This window comes from Nuphar pumila, chromosome 2 (assembly GCF_984573655.1).
Source record: "Nuphar pumila chromosome 2, dmNupPumi1.hap1.1, whole genome shotgun sequence".
Lineage (NCBI taxonomy): Eukaryota > Viridiplantae > Streptophyta > Magnoliopsida > Nymphaeales > Nymphaeaceae > Nuphar > Nuphar pumila.
Genome location: NC_143250.1, coordinates 125,226,490 through 125,241,725, shown reverse-complemented (window position 1 = coordinate 125,241,725; position 15,236 = coordinate 125,226,490). Strand labels below are relative to the sequence as shown.

At 39.2% G+C, this 15,236-nt stretch overlaps 1 protein-coding gene across 1 annotated transcript; it reads right to left on the bottom strand.

The window, feature by feature from the left end:
* Positions 1-13,390: 13,390 nt before the first annotated feature.
* Positions 13,391-13,732, bottom strand: LOC149847019 (uncharacterized). Its single transcript, XM_089993030.1, has one exon. The coding sequence runs from the start codon at positions 13,730-13,732 to the stop codon at positions 13,391-13,393; it is 342 nt and encodes a 113-aa protein (XP_089849156.1).
* Between the last annotated feature and the right edge of the window lie 1,504 nt (positions 13,733-15,236).

Sequence of the window (15,236 nt, the reverse complement as noted above, 5' to 3'; positions counted from 1 at the left end):
TTCTTGGGACCAGATGGTCATCAAGTTACTCAAACGCTCAAACTCCGATTGGTAATCGACTATACTCCCATGCAGTTCAGATTTTAGAGAGTGAGAAGTTGTGATGGGCTGAATCTCACAACCAATTCCTTCAAAAAAAGTTCCCCAGAAAGGTGTTCCTAGGCTGGTCTCGAACAAATTGCACCTGGTGGTTTGAGCTATTATAAAATACTGCTTGGCTTGGAAAGAGCCAGCTGGTTTGATCTGACCCAAAAAACTTTTAAAAACTTCAATCGAGGCTGACGAATCAGGTACGACCCAAGGATAATCCCAACAATTCTCCCATGGCTGCCGCCGAACTTGAGTTGCCCAGGCTCTGTTCTCTTCCAGCAGCAACTACGACACGGGCTGGAATCGCTCATCAATCTTCCCATTGAGGGCATCCATACGTACGGTTGTTCATGCCTCTCAACGTCTCACCCACAGCCCCTAAGCACTCTTCTACCAACCACCTCATGTCATATTTGATCCCATAGTGGTAGATCAGATCCGATCAGATCCGATCTACTTAAGGATCGGAGCCTTCTACATGATACATTGGGAGGAGCACTAGGCAGCTAAAATCCAGTACTATCTTAATGCTACTATATTTTAACCAAATAGAACTGTGGATTATCTAGAATTCTAGATGCTTTGTACAGGGGTTTCCAAACAGAAATAAGTGGGAAAAGATGACATAAGCCACGGAGGAACATCAGACTGGATTCTGGAAGCTGGTAACTTGATCCACAATCTCATATTTCAGAAGAACCAAACCATATAAAAGTTACACAAATTCAGTATGTCAAACTAGAAAAATTTTCTGCAAAGCTCAATGGAAGAGAAGAATCACACCCTAGAAGTTGCATAAACTTTGACTAAGCTATCTATTGTATCATCATCATTAAACCCAATGAGAATGTCCATACACACAAATCAATTTATAAATTTTGTGATAACCATCACACGTGAAATCTCTCTCTCTCTCTCTCTCAAAAAAAAAAAAAAAAGAAATCATCACAGGTGAAAAGCCCTTTTCTCCACTTTGTAATTACCAATGAAGCCCCAATTAACTAGTATAAAGAAACAAAAAAGAAAGCTTTTGTCTAATATGAAATGTGTCAACTGGATTGATTAAGGGACAACACAATTTACCCAAGTACCTATCTATAAAACCATGGATATCTAAAATTATGTTATAGATCAAGAATCAAACTTACGAGCTGTACTTTGAAGCATTAAAATCCTGGAGTAATATGTTAAAAGAAAACCAAATATGACTAAAGATCAAAATTTTCTTCATGCTAACTAGGTCAAGAACATACGTCATTTTCATATCAAGATAAAATAAAAAATGTAGACATGTTATGGGTTAATGTTAGCTTCCATAAAGGATTTTCATAAAGACATGTTTGCATTAGTAATAAATGAAGTGTGATTGAAGAGGTCCAATTGTGTATGCTGTTTGCAATTGACATATCCTCATAGTCAGACTGGATAAGATGTGGATAAATTAAGAGAGAGAGAGAATTTTATAGCATAAATATTTAAGATAATTTCTTCAAAAAACTGGCTTCCTTAAATAAAAGATATACTGATAAAAAAAAGAGAAATTCAAAAACATTGAAAAGCATGTATTTCTTTGTTCCCATTGTTGTGATTAAGACAAGTTCTATTATGGATTCTCCAAAACAAAAAAAAATACAAAATGAAGGCTCTATACTTTAAGGATTTTGAGGTAGAGATCAAACAGGCATTTACACTGAATTGTTCGGATGAGTGCAGGTGGATCCTAGTCTGGATCTCCTCCAAATTAAAGTGTATTGATAAAGTTCTACCAGGAAGCACCTTTTCCTCTGTGTGTCACTCAGAACTGAAACCGGATAATGTCACAAATAAGATACTTAAAACCTCAAGAAACCGGGCAACTCTCTCCTTGCTGATGGGATGTATAGTGTATACTATGTCACCTGGGCACGGGTGCGGGTATGACCCGGCAATTCAAAAAATTAATGTGGGTACAGGGACACGGCTAAATATATACTGAAAAATATATATTATATATCTAAAATATATATATTATACATTTAAAATATATAATATATATTGAAAATAATAATACATAATATAAATATAATATAGGACACGGCAAGGTACCAGTACCCGTGTTGACATGGGTACATCACTCAAGGTGGCATGTCGCGGTAACATAGGATGCATATCTTAAAAACCATAGCGTGAACTAATTGGTGACTGTGCACCAAAAACTTCTGCAAAGAAGCTTTTTTTGTCCAGAGCTTTGCCATGGCCATAAATGGCTCACCTAGAAAAATGTTATTTATAGAAAATTAATGTATTTTACTATGACGCAGCACCACGTACTACAACATCACATGAGTTAGGGAAAAACTCTTTAACCACTTTCGTCCCAAACTTGCAACATCACGATAATTATCTTAAGATCAAAAGCTTACACAGGCAGTTGCCAAAACAGAGAGGGGCTTGGAATTGATGCACATTCTAAGAAGATTGTCCTACCAAGCTCCAAACATAATTAAACAAAATGCTAAGAGGAAAAAAATATAAACGATTTTCTCAATAACAGATTGAAATGCACTACCAAGTAGCACGCTAACTGCTGCAGCTCATTCAAAAGCTAATTACTTAGTTTGATGCCAAATTTTTAGTTACAGAACTTGTGAAAAAAATCGAACGAATTCACTAATTTCATAATGTTAGAAAATAGTGTGGGCCTACATACGCTGAACCACACATCGTAAGTCAGCCTTAGGTTCAGGCCTGATTTATGTGGTCTAAACCGGATGAGTCCTGTGGCATCTCAGATGGTATGAAACACTATGTGAAGAGTCCTGTTCTGTCTACAACTCTATAATGGGTTGAGTTGAGACAGACTCCTAAATACATTAGGTTATGGTCCCAAAACCTTATATTAAGGCTCTCCCTCTTCAGATTCCTTATGAGTCAGTAAAGAGATTCAGTTTCTCTCATTAGGTTTAGAGAAATGAAAAAGGCAAAATATATAGGTTCTGGAAGAACATACTCGTCAACGATCAACCATAGCGCTATGGATTCAGGTACAACTTTCACTTTTGGTTTTATTTTGTTTATGATTTCAACGATTTAGCGAGAACGTGTATTCGATCATGCTTTAGTTTTCATTGAATTTATGAATCCAACAATTGGTATCAGAGCATATGTTCCCATTGAATCGTTGGAAAATAACGATCTTATATATATTTTGTATTATTTTTGTTTTCCGACAATGATCCATTCTAATCATCGAATCGCCGCCGGGTGACATGGGGTTCTATTTCCCATTTAGATTGCCGAGCAGGAATGGCCATTGGGCCCTTCATTATGTTGATGATCTGAAGGTGACACCGTCTTTCCTAGTCATCGGACCGCCATCAGGTGGAGCAGGGGTTTGCCCCTATTCACTCCACCAAACAGGTGCTTGTCCGGTTTGATCGTCGGATTATCAGGGATAATGTTTATTCAGGATTCACATAAGGGGTTTTCCCCCTTCTTAGTTCTCAGGTGGGTTGTTACCAGATCTCATCGCCAGAATCGTATGGATTCATGGTCGGATTCGGCGTCCGCCGAACTCGTTGGAGTCGCTAGCACCCTGGCCAGATTTGGTCATCGTCGACCGATAGGAAGGTGAGCGCCTGGTAAGCCCTGTGTATGTCGGCATCCGGGGTCAATCTCGGCCATCGTCGGATATGTTTTGCTCACCGACTTTTCATCACCCTCCATCGACGGCTGTCAGATTCTGGTTTCGATCTTCCCCCTCCCCGCCGGTAGGTGATCGGATGAGGGTTCACACATTTTTTTTCTCTTTTCCAGACGACCGAACGACAAAGGGTCTCCCTTTGATTTGCACACCGAATGGGATGTCACCCGATCTGGCCACCGGACGAGCGGTTGGCTGTCCTATTCACCGATCGCAGTGGGTCACGCCTGGCCAAACAACATGAGGCGGTGGTTTGGGCATGCGGTTTTCGCCAGCCACAGTCGGTGACCATTTGGGGCCTGTTGTGTCCGGCGACAGCGCATTGAGAATCCGGCTCACCCCAGGCACCATTGTCAGGTGGTTCGGAGCCGCCAACGCCTTGTAAAGGTCGGCGAAAGTCGACATCAGGTTCCACTCTTCATCGCTGGTGTCTTCACCATCAGGTGAGTCGTTCAGGTTCACTCAGACATCAGGCGTTATGAAGAGTTGGGTGATACGATGAAACATATCACTATGTAGGCCAATTCACCTTTGGCACGAAACAGTTTGGTAGTGCTTGAACTGGTTTAGTTACCTACACAGAGGGCAGTTCGATAATATGTTTTAGTTGATCCAGCCGATTCGGTTTCTGCAGACCATTTTGGCCTTCTGCCTACGTGATTAGTGCAGTTCAATTACATTCAAGACCGATTCAACTGTCAAGAACAGACTATTTCAGTATTTTGGTTTTGGTTGGGTCGACCCTAATACACTGGATTGGTTTGGTCCAGTATGTTGTGGGCTTTGGTTTCACTGGCAACCCGAGCCAGTTTGGTTCCTAGTCAGGGTCCGAACCTGCTAAGGTTGCATTCAGAGGGTGTAAACCTGCAACTTGGTTCAGTAAGGGCTGAACGGAGTCCAGTGAGCCTGGTTTGAAGTCACATTGCAGAGTCCACCACACAGGCCAGGTTCATAGGGTTTGATCCAATTCGGGTCAGACCTACTTCGAGACCCGCAGGTGAGTCTGGTCAGACCCGATTGGTCGGACCCGTGCACTAAGCCTTATAAAAAAAATTAAGGATTTTATAAGGCTATTTGGCATGCATTATGGGTCACTCTGGTGGGTCAATATTTAGTTACTTTTTGGTCAATATTCGATTACTTTTTGGCCCATATATGCTATTTTTGATTCTGGGTCTGATATTTTAAATTAAATTAATTGAATCAATATGTTGCCAAAGTAACCTCTGTCGTGTAGGTTAGTTTATTTTATAATATTGTGATGGCTATATGTATTTGCGGCTCATGCAAATAGTGATCGACCCAAAGGAAGATTACTAGTTGGTCGAACCCACATGTATACTTTCAGTAATGAATATGGGACAATCATTCGATTTTCCATGTGAATACCAAGTCGGTCCAAAGAAATGCTCGTTGTTTGACAGGACTAATTGTCCATATTTTGATTATTGTATTGAGAGTACCACTTACAATTTGACCCTTCTGTCTAAAGACTAAGTGTCAATGTTGTACTAGGTATCGTGTAATGGGTTCACCACTGTTTAATATATCATTTTATGTTATTGTATGTGAATATGAATGTTAATCATGAGCTTATTTGTTCTTTATTCAGTTAATACCTCTGCTTCTATGATATCTGCAAACATTAATTCCATCTCTGTTTTGAGTGGTTCAAATTTTAAGAACTAAAAAGAAAATATTATAATTGTGCTTGGTTGTATGGATCTGGATCTTGTACTGCGAGAGGATCAACCAACTACTCTTACGGATAAGAGTTCTGCTGAGGATAAAAAGAATTCTAAGTTGTGGGATCAATCTAATCACATGAGTCTCTTGATTATGAAACGTGCAATTCCAGAATCCTTCAGGGGTACTATGTCTAAAGAGGCCAATGCCAAACGTTTTCTTAAATAAATTGAAAAATGAAAAGGCTGAGACAAGTACTCTTCTTTCGAGTCTTGTCTCAATGAGGTATAAGAGCAAAAAAAATATTCGAGAGTACATCATGGAGATATCTTACCTTGCTTTAAAACTCAAGGCACTAAGGTTAGAGTTGTTCGAAGACTTACTCATGTACTTGGTTTTGATATCTCTTCCTGCACAGTACAACCAATTTAAGGTCAGTTATAACTACTAGAAGGAAAAATAAATTTTTAATGAGCTCATTTCACACTGTGCAAGAAGAGGATATGATGAAGCAAGAGAAGACTAAAAATGCTCATCTAGCAATAGCCTCTAAGGATAGGCTTAAGAAAAAGATAAGGACTAAGGAAGTTGCAGTTGACTTTCAAATCACAGAAGAAAAATAAAAGACATCAGGACCCAAAGTCTAGTTGTTTCTTTTGCAAAGGGGAGGGTCATATGAAGAAAGAATGTACCAAGTATCATGTTTACTGTGAGAAGAAAGGTACACTCCTTACTCTAGCTTGTTCTAAAGTTAATTTGACTTCTGTGCCCGAACACACTTAGTGGATGAATTCTAGTGCTACCACTCACATAAGTGTGTCTATACATGATTGCCTAAGTTGTCGACCGCCAATTGATGCTGAAAGATTTATCTATGTGAGCGATGGCAAAATAGTTAAAGTGAAGGCAATAGGGACATTTAGGTTGTCATTAAAGATTGATTTTTTTTAGATTTGAAAGAAACATTTATTATGTCGTCTTTTAGGTAGAATTGGGTTTCTATTTCCATTTTGGACAAATATGGTTATTCTTGTCTATTTGGAAATAATAAATTTAAGATGTTTCTTGATTCAAATCTTATTGAGACAGTTCTTTGTCTATAGTTGATAACCTTTATATGCTTGATACTATTGCCTCATTTAATGAAACCTTGCAATTAAGTTCTTATAGTACAAAATGAAAATTAAGAAATGAGAATTCTGCTTTGTTATGGCATAAGCACTTACATCATATTTCTAAACAAAGAATTGAAAGGCTTGTGTCATATGAAGTTCTTGATTCTCTTGATGTCACTGACTTTCAGTTTTGTGTTGAGTGTATAAAAAGAAAACTAACAAATATAAGAAAATTAAGTGCCGAAAGGAGAACAAACGTCTTAGAACTAATTCATACAGATATTTATGGACCCTTCTCTACGGCTTCTTAGAATGGTCAATAATATTTTATTACGTTCATAGATGACTATTTTCGTTATAGGTACCTATATTTAATTCATGAAAAGTCTCAGTCCCTGCATATGTTCAAATCGTATAAGCCCAAAGTTGAAAACCAACTTGGCAAAAACATTAAGGCCATCAGATCTGATTGTGGTGGTGAGTAATATGACAAACATGATAGATTAGATGAACAATGTCTATGGCTTTTTGCTAAATTTTTAGAGAAATATGGGACCGTCCATCAATATACTATGTCAGGCACCCCTAGCATGAATGGTGTTACTGAAAGACGATATAGGACTCTTTAGGATATGGTAAGGAGTATGATTTCTCATTCTACCTTACCAAAGTCCCTCTGGAGAGAAGCATTAAAGACTGCAGCCTATGTTTTGAACAATGTACCCTCTAAAGTAGTAACCAAGACCCCATATGAATTATCAACAGGCCAAAAGCCTATTTTAAAACATTTTCATATTTGAGGATTTCTAGCTGAGGCTAGGCCCTATAGGCCATATGAAAAGAAACTGGATTCCAGAATTGTTAGCTGCTATTTTATTGGGTATTTTGAAAGGTTTAGGGGCTATAAGTTTTATGATCCCGTGAATAAATCCTTTTTTGAAACCGAAAATGCTTGTTTCTTTGAGGGTGCTAAGTTTAGGGGGAGTGATAAAGTAAAAGACATTGATTTTGAAGAAGAGCATCTTTCTCTTCCTACAATTATTGATGACAATGATCAAATCCTCATTCCTAACATTGTTCCCATAAATTCAGATCAAAATAATAACTTAAATCTTCCTATCTAAAATCAAGCTTTTACTTCTGAAGTTCAAACTCAACAACCTCAAAAAACACCTCAAGAACCAGTGCCATTAAGAAAATCCACTAAAGAGAGAAGAAGAGAAATTTTGGATGATTATATTGTCTTTCTACAAGAACATGAAGGTGATAATGGCCTAATGGAAGATGATCCTATCAACCTTCATTAAGCCACACAAAGTTCTAACTCTCAAAAATGGATTGAAGCAATGCATGAGAAGATTAAATCTATGAGTGACAATGACGTGTGAGATCTAGTCCCATTATTTGAAAATGAAAACCTATTGGTTGCAAATGAATATTTAAAACCAAAAGAGATTCAAAGGGTAATGGGGAAAGATATAAGGCCTGTCTTGTTGCAAACGGGTTTACTCAAAGGGAAGGCATTGACTATACATAGACTTTCTCTCCAGTTTCTATGAAAGACTCTTTTAGGATTATGATGGCACTTGTGACTCATTATGATTTAGAGCTATATCAGATGGATGTTAAAACTGCATTCCTTAATTGGGACATCGATGAGACAATATACATGGTCCAACCAAAATATTTTATCTCAAGCGATGCCAAAATGATGGTTTACAAAATAAAAAAAATCCATCTATGGACTTAAGCAAGCTTCCCGTTAGTGGTATCATAAATTTCATCAAGTTGCCCCCTCATTTGGTTTTGAGATGAATGTGGTTGATGAATGCAAATACCACATAAGTTCAATAAGAGTAAATTTATTTTCTTAGTTTTGTATGTGGATGACATATTGCTTGCAAAGCATACTGCACAAAATCAAGAGATTTTTGACAAAGAAATTTGAAATGAAAGATCTTGGGGATGCCTCTTTTATATTAAGAATCTAGATACATCGAGACCATTCTCGGAGTATTCTTGGATTATCACAAAAGAACTATATCAAAAGGATTTTGAAAAGGTATGGCATGAAGGATTGTAAACCAGAGAATACTCTTGTTGCTAAAAGAAACAAGTTTAGTCTCGCTCAATGCCCTAAATACCAGTCTGAAATTAAGGTTGTGGAACAGATTCCCTATGCATCTGCTGTAGGGAGTCTTATGTATGCTTAAGTATGTATGCGTCCAGACTTAGCGTACATTGTTGAGATGTTAGGCAGATATCTTAGTAACCCAGATATGAATAATTGAAAAGCAGCCAAACGGATTATGCGATATTTGCAAAGAACAAAAGGTTACATGCTCACATACAAGAAGTCAGATCAGTTGGAGTAATTGGGTATTCTGATTCTGACTTTGCAGGATGCCAAGACAGTTGTAGATCCACATCAAGCTATATTTTTCTATTGGTCGAGAAAGCTATTTTCTGAAGGAGTGCTAATCATACACTCATTGCTTCTTCCACTATGGCAACAAAATTCGTGGCTTGTTATGAGGCATCCAACCATGGGATATAGCTACATAATTTGGTCACAAGGCTGCAAATTTTGGATAATGTTGAAAGACCGCTAAAGTTATTTTGTGACAATAATTTAGCAGTGCTATATTCCAATAACAACAGGAGGTCATCGAAGTCAAAGCATATTGACATTAAGTTTCTTGTTGTTAAAGAAAGAGTGCAGAATGATCATGTATCAATAGAACATATTGGCACAAACTCTATGATTGCAGATCCGCTTACTAAAGGTTTGCCACCCAAGGTCTTTCACGAGCATACTGCTCGCATGGGTGTTTTATTATTTTATGATATGCTGGTTTAATGGGAGTTTGTATTTGGCCGTTCTATGATATAATAAAGTTTCTTTTGCTACTTTGGTATAAAGTTAAAGTTTAAGTTGCATTTTGTACTCATTATGTTGTGATCTCACTAAAGTTTTCAGAAGGACCAATTGAAAATAGATATGTTTGATCATATTGCATATAATTTTTATGCTTCACATCCATACTTGATCCATGTCATTTGGTTATATCAATATACGTGATCATTGATAGGTCAAATTATGTTATATGTAATGAAGACCGCTTTGGTTCTATGTTGACATGATCAATGGACCGGATTGGTAGAGATATCAATTAATAAGACAATATTTTTGAGCTCATAAGTTTACAATATGTGATTATAAGGTTACGTATGTGGCCCAAGTGAGATTATTAGAAAATCGTGTGGGCCTACATATGTTGAACCACACATCGTAAGTCTATCGTAGGTTCAGGACTGGTTCATGTGGTCTAATCCGAATGAGCTTTGTGGTATCTTAAATGGTATGGAACACTATGTGGAGAGACCTGCCTTGTCTACAACTCTATAATGGATTGAGTTGAGACAGACTCCTAAATGCATTAGGTTATGGTCCTCAAACCTTATATTAAGACCCTCTCTCTTCAGATTCCTCATAAATCAGACAGAGATTTAGTTTCTCTCATTAGGTTTAGAGAAAGGAAAAATAGCCAAATATATCGGTTTTGAAAGATCATACCCATCAACGATCAACCAGAGCACTATGAATTCAAGTACAATTTTCACTTTTGGTTTTATTCTATTTATGATTTCAACGGTTTAGCGAGAATGTCTACTCGATCCTGCTTTAGTTTTTGATGGATTTATGAATCCAACACATAAGTCCTAAGAAAATCTCATTTGCAGGAAATTATACAATTGACTAGAAAGAAAACATTCATCATTTATGGACATACTCACATGTGACCAGACCCCTAGCTTTTTGGTATGCCTTAACAATGTGGCTTGTGTTATGAGCTACCAAGTCGTCTACCGTTCTGAACTCTGAACACAGAGCATCCACCGCGTCTGTAACCTGGATTTGTTAATATAAACAGACCCAATACTACGCATAAAACAAAGTTTAAGGCTTCCAAAAATAAGTTCATATAATGCAACAATACTTAATTCCAAAGATAAGTTTAAGTCGATTGCCATCTCTCTCACAGAAAAACTGCAGCTACATGGCGATGATTGTCTAATTCGAGAGAGACGTGTTAAGATTGAAAGAAAAAAAAAACAAAAAAGAGAGTCGAAAGAAACATCAACATTACTAAGGCAGGGAATCAATAGAAAAAAACAACAACAGACCCAAAACAAAGGGCTGAAAGCACGAAGGCAAAACATAAAAATAAGAGAACACAGAGATCAGCCAAGGTCTTGAGGAAAAGAAGGCAATTGAAGGGGGTGGATAACATGGGAGGAGAGGCACAAAATTGCGTACACATCAGCCAAGATGCAATGGACGAGCTTATTGAAAGTAACCAAAGTTTGACGAAAGATCGCATTGTTGCAAGTCATCTAGACAACCCACCAAGAAGTAAGAAGCCAAGTTCTCCAGATCAGCTGCTATTGCTTGCAATTGTGAACCCGTGGTGAACCCCATAGAAGGTCGAGCGCAAAGGATTCTTGTCTCACGATTACTTCAGGCTGATTCCACGTACTTTTAAAGAGATCCACAAAGATTGGGCAAGCCCAAAACAGATGGTAGGTGGATTCTTCCGCTGCTTGGCAAAGGATGCACCTACTCGGATAATAAAAACCCACCTTAAGGAAAATGTTTGTATGAACCCTATCGTGTAAAATTAATCAGACTAAGAACCGAGAGCAGAGAGTTGACCCATTCACCCATAAAAGATGCTCAGGAAGCCAGTCAGCCCTAGGAGGAAGAAGATACTGATACAGAGTTTTGGTGCATAAAATGCCGCTAGGCGCAATTGCCCATTGCAAAAACTGTGCGTCAGGACCAGAATCACCATCTTGCATAAGGACGAAAAACACGACCTTAAGCCACATGCAACACAAGTGCGAGATATGAAACCTGCATGGATGATGGATATAATAGATCAACTCAAGGGAACTGTACTTAGCATGCAACAGAGGAGCACACAGATTGCCTGGATGGTGTTCCATCCAACATTGCTTCACTACGAGAGCAATACTCCTTAGTCTGAGAGCAAAGATCCCTAGACCAACCATATGCCTTGGTAACACCAACGAGTTCCATCCAACCAGGTGGTGCTTAGTCTGAAGGTGACAACCAGACTAAAGAAAATCAGCCATCAAAGTGGAGAACTTATTCTCCACATCCTTGGGCATCAGAAACATGGACATAAAAAATTTCGAGATAGAGGACAAGATATGCCTAATAAGGGTAAGTTGACCGGTGATGAAAATGTAGGAAGCCTACCAGGAATAAATTTTGGTCTGGACTTTTTGGATAGTGGCAGTGCAAGCGGTTGAGGGGATGCACTTTATTTGTAAAGGGAGACCCAAATAGAAAATAGGTAAATCTAAAGTTTTGCAACTAAAAATCTGTTGTCTGATGGCCATCAAGGAAAATGAGGCATTGAACATGGACATGTAGCATTTACTGTCATTAAGGGATAAACCTGAAAGAGAGAGAAAAACTGAAGGATGAGATTGAATCTCAGCATTTGTTGAACGGAAGCGTGGCCGAAATGATTATGTCATCAGCATAGGTGAGAATATGATGGGAGAATTCCTTGATGCCGATGTGATCGATTATGCCTTTATCCGTTGCACTCTTAAACAACACCACGAGACCCTCAGCGATGGCGTTAAATAACAAAGGGGAGAGAGGGCAGCCTTGCCGAATACCGCTCCCAAGCTTGAACTGCCTACCTCTTGCTCCGTTAAGCTTAATCAAAGAGTAAGCATTTGATACCAGCTCGTGCACCCATCGAGAGAAACGATGACCAATACTGAAGTTGGTAAGCATGTGGAATAAGAAAGGCTAATGGGCTGAGTCGAAGGCTTTATGAAAGTCGAGCTTGAGAGAGAAGAAAGGTTGGCTGTTGATATGCAAAAAGTAAAGAACTTTCGATGCCAAGATGAATGAGTGTTGAATCCGCCTGTGGGGGATAAAAGCGAATCAGAAGTCTGAGAAGATTTGAGCAACGATGACTTTGAGCCTATTGGCCAAAACCTTAGCAATAATGCGGTAGAACACACTCATAACCAAAATCGGATGGAACCTCGAGATATCAGAGGCTGCCATGTCCTTCAAGATAAGAGAGACAATGGCTAAGTGCATGTGAACCGGCAGTCAACCGTTATAATGGAACTCAGCAAAGACATTGATAACGTCATGCTGAATGCAAGATCAAAAGATACGTAAGAAATCCATGGGAAAGCCTTCGTAGCCAGGAGCTTTTCATCCTGAAAGATCGTTGATAGCTGAAATGATTTCAGCATCAGCGAACTTAGATTGCATAGCTCTAGCTTGAGATTGATCAATAGCCCATACGAGGAGAGGGCCAATAGTGTCGTCGACGGAGATCTGGGCAGCATAAAGGGTCTTGAAATAGTGAGAAACCGCTGGAAGGAAATTGTCAACAGAGTAACTAACTCCCCCAATGGAGATAGAGGGAATAACATTCCTTCTATGGCGGTGCGAAGCATAGGAGTGGAAGAAGCTAGTATTGCCATCACCAACCGCAAGCCAATGCACCCTCGCCCATTGTTTCCATCGAATTTCATCATTGATACGCCATGTTTGCAGAAGCAAAGAAAGCTCAGTGGATCTGGCCTTTAAGCTTTGAATAGTCGAATAAAAAAGAGAATCTGGGAAAGACATAGAATGATGAATGGTCGACAACTCTTGCTCTCAGGTATTCATTTGCTGGAATTTACTGATATTATGATTCAGAAATCAAGCTTTGATGTCGCGGTTGAGGCAGAAAATCTTCTCATGGCATCAGAAGACAGCCCTGACCGCAGTAGAAGGCTTGCTCCACGAACGGTAGACCATAGATTCGAAGTCTGGCTCCTTCAGCCACCACTTTTCAAAAACGAAATTCCTTGCAGAGGTAAAACCTTCCTCCCAACGAGTGACAACCTGGCTATGGTTTGAGACAGAAGGAGGAAGCAAGAAGCAAGTGATGTCGGGGAGGATCTCCAACAGATCGGGGGAGACGAGCACTCGGTCGAGCAACCTGTAGCACATACGAAACCTTCTATTCGACCACGAGAAAGGCTCGCCAGTAGGAGGAACAGGGTAAAGTTGTTGTTGTTGGACAAAATCCTGGAAACCCCGCATAGAGGCAGTCAGAGAAATGGGAGGATTTGAGTTATGAATAGACAACAAACAATTAAAGTCCACCATAAGAAGGTGCAACTCCTCAAAAGAACCTATAATCCTGCTCAAATCGGACCATAACGTTGGTCGAAGGAAAAGACGGTTGGGGCCATAGACAATAGTGACCACCACTATATGGGTTCCCGCTTTCAAGGAAAGGGCAATCGAAAGAGAGAATACGCCAACATCGACTTTGGAGATACCCAGAGAAGGCTTTCAGAGAATACAAATACCACCAGCATAGTGTACCACGAGCTTAAAGAGAGAGAGAGAGGGCTTGTGCGATAACAGTGCACAGAGGGAGAGCCATTTGCTGCACATTTTGACCCTTTTACCGGTAGTTAAACGAAATGGATAAAAAAAGAGCCAAAGTGAGGAAGCTAGTGTTGAAAGGTAGCATGAAGCGAGAAGGAGATACGATTGTGAAGCGATCATGCAAGTGAATGAGAAATGAAAAAAAGACAAGCATTATGAAGTAGGAGTCAAAGCAAATAAGAAATGACGTGAAAAAGTGATATATAATCAACATGCATGTTTCTTTTTAAAAGATATTAATTTTTAATATAAAAAATTTAAGAAGGAGAAGCAAGTGAAAAGCAACAAGAATCGAGACGTAATCCTGAAGGAAGCGAGGCAAAATCGATTTGGGAGGCAGGCTTCTCACTAAAGAGAAGCTATTTTTGCATACTTTAGAGGCAAATTTCTCAAAGCTTTCCATATTTTAGAGGACAAGCGAGGTCAAATCGAATTGAGAGGCAGGCTTCTCACTAAAGAGGAGAGGATTTTCCATACTTAAGAAGCAAATTTCTCAAAGCTTTCATTCTTTTCGAGGACGAGAGAAGTTTCCTGCTTCCATGACATCGGTTTTCTGCAAATCTAGTATCATAGGGGTTCAGATCATATCCAAAGATGGAATGCTACTATGTGTTTTGAGTCAATTTTGGATTCAAAACTAGACCCACTCACTGGAAGCAGGATCCAGTGTCAGGTTTTACCAATTTGCAACTAATTTGCAACCCTAGTAAGGAATTTGTGTGTTGCATCTCTCATGAATAACACAGTGAAATCAAAGTGGGTAAGAGGAAAGAGATGGGTCGTCTCAATTCAAGGAGAAGGCAACCTCCAATACCCTAAGGAGAGAAATGGATCATTACAAGTAAGAACATCCCTTTTATTAAGACTCCACCCTACTCTTGGACCTAGCTCACATATGACCGTGCAGGAGTGAGGCCATGGTTGAGGAGTCTTATTATTAGAAATAAGGGATTATGAAGGCAATACCTTAAAATCTTGTCAAGAAGGCTGTGGACCCAGTGCCGAAGCAAACCGACGAGGCCCTCCCTCCTTTGCTGCCTGTTATCAATGATGTACTGGCGACTCAATTGCAAAATTTTTGTGAGAGAAGAAGTTAGCGCCACCCTCTGGTCCATGATCTCCCCTCTGTCTAGAAACCGTCAGAAAGGTC